General features: G+C 39.0%; 1 protein-coding gene across 1 annotated transcript; it reads left to right on the top strand.

Annotated features, from left to right (window-relative positions):
• Positions 1-301: 301 nt before the first annotated feature.
• On the top strand, positions 302-4,476 carry LOC108676820 (protein crooked neck-like; the record flags this gene model as incomplete). Its single annotated transcript, XM_018164959.1, has 5 exons — positions 302-447; positions 1,147-1,275; positions 3,009-3,130; positions 3,564-3,651; positions 4,357-4,476. Coding segments are annotated over exons 1-5 (498 nt in total), but the record flags the coding sequence as incomplete, so codon positions are not given.
• Positions 4,477-7,901: the final 3,425 nt, after the last annotated feature.

The following is a 7,901-nucleotide window of genomic DNA, read 5'->3' as shown; positions in this document are numbered from 1 at the left end:
TTCAATAATGGGGTCTGTGGCAAACTTATTGGAAAGCTTTTCTTTTATTTTCTGAGTATAGTTGTAAGTGATGCTTGGTGTTTAACAAGGAACAGACAATTGGTGACAGGCATAGGCATCATGGCCATAATAGCATCAAACGCTAATAATGCAATGTCGTAATAATGCAATGAGTCTTCCTGAGCCTACATTTTCAATCTCTATGTATATACACAGAGATTAAGTTGACTGCTTTAGGGTTAAATGACTGAGAATTTTATATACATTTAATAACTACCTTATGTTTATTTACATTTTTTCCAGAATTATCTTTTAGTTGGAAGTCTATATTCCAAGCAGGCTTTGATTATCAGTGTCTGAACTCACACAGATTTGATATTTGTTTGGCTGAGAGAAGAATCAGCCATCATGTCAACAAAGCCACAAAATATGCCCCAAGTGGCAAAGGTATGTACAAGGAATATTCAGTTATTTTATATAAATCAACTTCTGCTGGGTAATTATAACCTGAATGCTACCAAGAGAAGGCAGTAAAAGATAACACCTGTTGTGATACACAAACTTTGTTGAAGTAAAATATATTTTTTATGGGTTGTAATACCAAGCCTTTCTCCAATTATTGCTTCTCAGAAAAAGTCATTCATGCTTACATTTTACTACTTAAAATGATGTGGTTTAGTCTTGTGCCTTCATGTGAATACTACAAGATTATTACTGTATTTTACCAGGACTCGTATGTAAACTCAACTGTTATGTTCAGAAACAGTCTACAGATTTAAATTTTTTTTCCATATTAAGTACATGCCTATAGTATTTTTGCTAAAATATCAGTTTCTCAATGGCCCTAATAGTTGAAGACTGAAATTATTATTCCCATGAAGATGGTCTTCTAATGTTGGAATTTTGAGTATTTCTTGACCCTTTAATAATATATACCGTATATAATATAATAAGATTATACATATAATATAATATATGATCACTTGAAATCACCTCACAAAAAGCCCCACCACGGATTCCCATTTGTGTTTGATGCTTTCAATCACTAATTATCTGACCATCGTTCCATCCATAGCCCCACCACCTGCACCTGCAATGCCCACAAATTAAAATATGTGCATTTAATAAAGGTCAAAATTTTTTCAGGTGAAAGACAAGTCTCCAGCCGAGATGCAAATAACTGCCGAGCAGCTCCTCAGCGAGGCCAAGGAACGAGAGTTGGAGATTGTGCCTCCACCTCCAAGACAGAAGATTGCAGACCCCAAGGAACTGCAGGTAATCCTAACTAACACTTTAAAGCAATTTCTTAATATTTCTATTTCTATTTCCAGTGACTTTGAGTTAGATACACTAGAACTGTTCATGTGGTTTGTATTTCTACAATTTAACATTCCAAGAGATCATAGTTTTGTTGATGTTGAATTTTTCACCAACATTTCACTGTTTATAAGTTGACTTGTCCCATTTTGATACATCAGTTTTCACTGTTTTGTGCTCTAATTGGTTGGAATTTCTAATGAAGGGGTTTGAAATGTTCATTTGCTTCAATGACATGCTAGCCTCATTATTTAAAGAATAAAATTGACATCTTTGAATGGGGCAGAAAAATATCTGTAAAACAAAAATATTTACCAAAGTGAATTTTTTTGTAAAATCAGGTGTACCCATAACAAATGTAGCAATACAATGTCATAATTATATTCCTTTGTGCTGCTTTCTAAAATATTAGTTTACATCTGCTATATTATGTTTCTCATTGAAATTTAAAGTATGATATAGCATGTGACAACTTAAAAAAATATAACTCAGTACTCACTGCAGCGAGTGACAGAGAGCAGCACATTTTCTCAAAATCAACAAAAACGTGAAGTCACGGACAGACGGACGGACATGACGAGCACAATAGGGCATTTTTTCCATAAATGAGAAAATGCGCTGAAAATAATTTGTGCTATGTTTGGCTTCTTGAACTCCCTCTGAGGACAGCAGGATTAGTTTATCATTCTGGGACTTACTGTGCCTAGTTTCTATTTCATTGTTCAACATCTTGACGAGACCTCTCATGTGCTCGTTTTTAATTAAGACCTTCCGCCCCTTGTGGGTGATGATTAACTTGAGATTTTGAATAACTGAGACCTTCCACCTTGCTGGCGATGTTATATTTTGACCTCCGGTGCGAAATAGCTTGATAGCTGAAGCGCTAGCAAACATCATACTACTACTACTACTACTACTCATGTGCTCGTAAACAACTACTCCACAATTGCCCAGAAAAAATACAGTAGACAAGCATTAGTTCATCAAATAAGTCGTAGTGTAGCATCATCACGCTACAGAAAGACGTTTGATTTCATTGTAATACCTAATTATAGTCTTTATTGTACATAAATGTAGATCTAAAGTGTCACCTCTCATACTTTTGGAAACTCAAAAACCAATGATGTTCAATTTTAATAAAAATTATTCAATGGTAAATCGTAGTTGCACAGCTGTGATCAGAGCCCAAGCCAAATTTTTGTCAACTATTAACATACAATGTAGACTAAGTGCACTTATTGATCAGCAGTGTGAAGTTTACTCTTTGAATTAATTTTATTTTATTTAGGAGAATGTTTGAGTAATATTAACAAAAACACCTACCCATATTGTCACAGCTTCCTGCCCTAACATATCTAACAGACATCACATACAAGGAAACTTAACAATACACTTTTTTATACAATTCACAAACAATTTTACTAATTGCTTGTTAGGCAAAAAACTACCCTGTTGAAAATTTATCATCACTAATTACTGTAATGCTAGTTGAATCAAAATTTTTGAATTACTTTGAATTAATATGATCAGTATTGCATTTCAATGTGTAATCAGTCATTTTCTTTATATTGCATGACGGTCAAGTAACTCCAGTTACATCTGTAAGGCTATTATCACCATTATATTTATCTCTATTTTAATGGTACCTCAATTAAATTTTATTCATTCATTGCCTTATTATGATTTTCCAGGAATATCAACTAAAAAAAAGGCGTGCATTTGAAGACAACATCCGGAAAAACCGTGGCAATGTCTCCAACTGGCTCAAGTACTCCAAATGGGAAGAGGAACAAGGAGAAATACGTAGAGCTTGGTAAGCAGAGAAATTGAGTTTTATTTGCAAGCAAAATGAGCATTTATTTCCTGAGTAATCGAAAATAACGTCATTTTATTTACAAGGTTTTTTTTTTGCCTATGTTGGCGTCTCAAATGAGTACTGGCATAACATCAGACAAATTATTCACTTTACAATGATCCTCAATTTACAATGTAACATTCAATTTGTCGAAGTGCTGCTTCACTTACACTGTCAGGTTAAATCTAATTCACCTACTATAATTTTTCAAGGAAAGTTTTGTATCTATGTGGAAAATAACCAGGTTAAAAGAGGATAGATATAAAAATAAGGTCTTAAGTTGTGCTAGGCTTAGCAACAAAAGTTCTTTTACTATCCATGTTTTTATCTTTGTCAACTTTGTGGAATCTTTAATTAATTTGTGAGTTTAAGAATTCCTGCTTGTTACCAGGTCAGTTTATGAACGCGCGCTTGACGTGGAGCATCACAACATCACTCTGTGGCTCAAGTATGCTGAGATGGAGATGCGCTGCAAGCAGGTAAACATAATATTCCACTTGTAGTTAAAAGTTCTCTAGGAGCTTGCAAAATATTGATGACTCACTTTCGAAACGAGTCATAAATATAATATCAAAGTCTACTGCTGTATAGTGATGATTTGCATCAGCACATTGATCTTAAATTTTACTAAGCGCTTCAGCTGCAGGTTTAATGGATGTGTTATGTGTGTTTTTATTACCCATCCTGTTAGTGGCAACTTGAGAAGGGAATGGGTGATCGTTGGTCCCATTTTGATACATCAGTTTTTCTAAGGTAGTTCCACGACCATCACTGGCCGGCTGACCAGCCAGAACCAGTATATTGCATTAGGGTACCCACACAGTGCAAGCAGGTTTGCCCGCGCGAGCAACCTGCCGCTAGAATGAACATAGGATAATAATGTAAGTGTTCACAGTGAAAACCTGTACGAATAGGCCAGAGCCAGGCCTATTTATTTCACTTTCAGGCGCCTAAGCAGGTAACCAACACGCTGGCAACCTGCTTTCACTGTGTGGGTACCCTTACACAACATCCTGGGCCAACCAGGTACTCGCTCATCCTGACACAACACGGCTTGCATTTTTGGTGCTGTTGAAATTAAATTTGGTGTATTTCATACCAAGTCAGAAGTCTCCCTAATATCATGAGTCTTGTATTCCATTTGAGTCATTCCTATGTCGAGTTAACCAGTAATTGTTGTGCAGGTTAACCACGCCCGAAATGTGTGGGATCGCGGAGTGACGATCTTGCCACAAGCCAGCCAGTTCTGGTACAAGTACACCTACATGGAAGAGATGCTGCGCAACCCTGCTGGTGCAAGAGAGGTGCCTTATACACATTACATATCACAGATGTGGTGAACGTAAAATTACGTAATTTAACAATGCCCGGAAGTCATATTCGATCCGCAGCCTGGTGGTGCGCGGCAGGTGGTGGCCAAGGCCGTAAAAGGACAAAGCCAAGTGGTGCACGGCTGATTGGTGTAGGTCCGGTGAGATTCAAGGCATTCAATTCAGGGCTTATTGGTGAACAAAATTGGTGGTGCACGGCTGCGCTCCCATTTGAATTTGCGTAGGATTTTTTGGCGGGAACTCATTGCAACTGATTTCCGGGCAAGCTTCACTGCAACCTGATCCATCCAACATACCGGAAACCTTAATTTTTTCTAAATAGTTGGCCAAAGACTGGCAAATATATTAAATGCAAGAATTTTGATCTAAATGTGTTGGCAAGATCTTCTGAAGGCATAAATTTTGCTACTGAAGCATCACCAAAGATCTTGCAATATTAAACCACTCTCTGCAAAGTGGTACTTCATGTGGACTCTATGTTCTGTCCAGGATCGATCGGTCCATAAAGAAGTGTTGATCGGTTCAAAATGACATAAGAACAGGTTCTTTTGAATAACCTATGGATTGGCACCATGGATACCAGCATTGTCATACATAAGAATTTGGCTTAAATATTGAGTTAATGAGGAAATTAAAAATGAACTGATTCTAGAAAATCTCTGGTTTGCCACTATGCCGTCACCTCTCTAGTTTTTCCTTCATATTAAGGGGAGTATGTAGACCCGCCCGAACTCCGAAGCGAGGGTGATCGCGGACGCTGCCGTGACTACTAGTATCTTACGTCTGGCTGTGTGGTGTCAAAGGAATGTCATGCGAGCGCAGGCCTGCGTCTGGCTGCTCTACACTCATAGACTTGGGCAGACGCGTCACGAAGCAAAGGGTGCTTGGGCCGCTGAGCTGATCCCTCACACCCCTCCTCTCTCCCCCCCCAACTCCGATGTGCAGGTACCCCATTTGGTACTATGAGCCGCTGCTTCAGGCCAAATAGACTGTTTTCGATAGACTGACTCTGATAACCCTCCTCTCTCGTCTAAGATGTGCCGGTGTCTAACTGTAATATGAGCTTAGACTTCAAGCCAAATAGGCTGGCTGTTTTCGCGCAGTTACATGCTCATCTTCATCATATAAATACATCACATTCAATACCTAAATAATTTCGATGATATTTAATTCATAGAGTACAAATTTCTGAACGAAAAACATATTGTCACTAGACTATTAATTATTTTCTCTTTATATAGGCTGTCTCTTATACACATCTAGATGTGTATAAGAGACAGCATTTATCTTCTGTCTCTCTCGTCGGGAGGCGGGAGGCCGACGTGCCGTGTAAGCGACCTCTTGTTCGAGTGTCTTCGTTTCTGTTGCTTTTCACCTGTCCCTCCTTGTCACTTCGTCTCCTTGAGATGCTAACGCTGCTTTTTTCGAGCCATCTTCAGCGGGCTGGACAATTGAGACCTTCCGCCCCTTGTGGGTGATAAACAATTTTGAATTTGAGAATCTTTCGATACTGAGACCTTCCACCTCTTTGGTGATGTTCATCTTGACTTTCGGTGCGAGATAGCTAAATAGATAGCTAGTAAACACCTGGCGAATGGCGACTGAACTAACTCAACCCCTCAGGTTTTACGTTACGTTAAGTTCTTGATATCTAATGTCAAGTTGGTTAAGCCGTAACTTTTTAATTAAGGCACATTATTGATTCTCGATCGTGGCAAAAATAACGAAATGACGAGGATAAAAAAATGACGCATCAATAATCTCAAAATATTCTATATTATAGAAAAAAATTTATCCTATTACAGAGCTATGACATGGTGATAATGATGAGGAACAGATCAAACCTAATAATTAGACACAAATCTCAAGCACTGCCTAGCTCAAATTCTGAGAAAAGTATATCAGCGGGAGTTGTGAAGTTGGGCAATCCAAGGAAAATGTGGCTGCTCGGTAGGAGGCTGGGAAGTTTCCTTGAAAGCGTTGTACTCTTGAATTGGAGTGGGTGATGACTATAATTAAGAAGCAAGCTCGGTCGGTTACTGTCCGAACGCACACTCCCGTGGTGACTAAATTGGTTTGGGGCTCGAAGTATTTCGTAGGTCGATCGCGATTTCTTCTTCGTAGACACTGTCGTAGTTCTTGACTTCGTTGATAATTTCGGATCCCGCACGTCTCAACTGTCGATGCCTCTTCGTAGCCGATTCTCCAGCGCGAAGATTATCCAAATTCTCAAGGCTATCTTTAGTATCTGGCGGACAATGTTGTAGTTCTGTTAAGTAGTAACACTGCCGTAGCATCCGTGTTTCACTCAAACTTTCGACTGTCTCTACGACCTACTTGTACACCTCACAAATTCGCCGGCCGCCCACTCAAATGACTTCAGTTTTCTTGCTCGAGGTACCCACTCGAGGGGTGCCTGTCGGAGACCACAGTTACCGTGCTTCCAAAGGACTATCATGATCCCTTCCTTCAAGAACGTAGTCTGCAAAACTTCTTGACTGTAACTTTATCAGCAACGAGCCACCAGCTCGATCACATCCATTGAATTAGATCAATCATCCCACAGGATCGTCTGTCAATATGCGAATAAATTTTACACCACCCGGACGGAGCGTGCCGGAGCCGTGCAGTGATTATGATGCCCGCCACCGAGCCGTCCGTATCTGTCAAATGTGTAGAGGCAGCCTACGGTCGAACGGCCACGCGTCAAAGGACGATAAATTTTTAAAAAGAACTATGCTATCTGAAACCTAACCCCAGATGCTGTGAGCTAGAACTGACCGTCTGGTGGTGCACGGCATGATTCATGCAGTTCCACTGGCAAGCTAGGCTGATTGGTCGCAGTCCGTTGTCCGCTAGTTACAGTTAAGCGAAGTATTCAAAATTTTCAGGCTAACTTGTATTCATTTAAATTGGGCTAACAGTTTATCTGATATTTGCCGATCTCTTAAACGATTGTTGTAAAATAAATCTCAGAATTAATGGGAATTTTAGTCAAGTTTTTTAAGAAGGAATTATTTTTACTCATTGAACGCAGGACCCAAATTTCAGAAGAAATTTTTGAAAATGCATGTCAGTCGTATCGATATTTATTCTAGTTGGTCGATTAAGACTTTTAAATACAAAATAATTTTGACACAATGTTTGATATCAAATGTGATATTTACCATTGCAATCGTTCAAGTACCAGCGCTATTTGGTCAGACGTATGACGTGAACGCAATCGTCGGCAATCACGTGTTATTTTTTGAGCTCCGCCAACTGAACAACTGGAAAGACAGCAGTTACACTGTTACAGCTTTTACTAAGCCTTGTACAGTAACAATAAACAGGTAATAGTAAACTTATTCTGTTGTGCACTTGTGTCAGTTGTGTGATGCAAACAAACTTAGAAAATT

This window comes from Hyalella azteca, unplaced genomic scaffold, assembly GCF_000764305.2.
Source record: "Hyalella azteca isolate HAZT.00-mixed unplaced genomic scaffold, Hazt_2.0.2 contig17687, whole genome shotgun sequence".
NCBI classification, from domain to species: domain Eukaryota; kingdom Metazoa; phylum Arthropoda; class Malacostraca; order Amphipoda; family Hyalellidae; genus Hyalella; species Hyalella azteca.
This window is presented reverse-complemented; position numbering and strand designations above follow the sequence as displayed.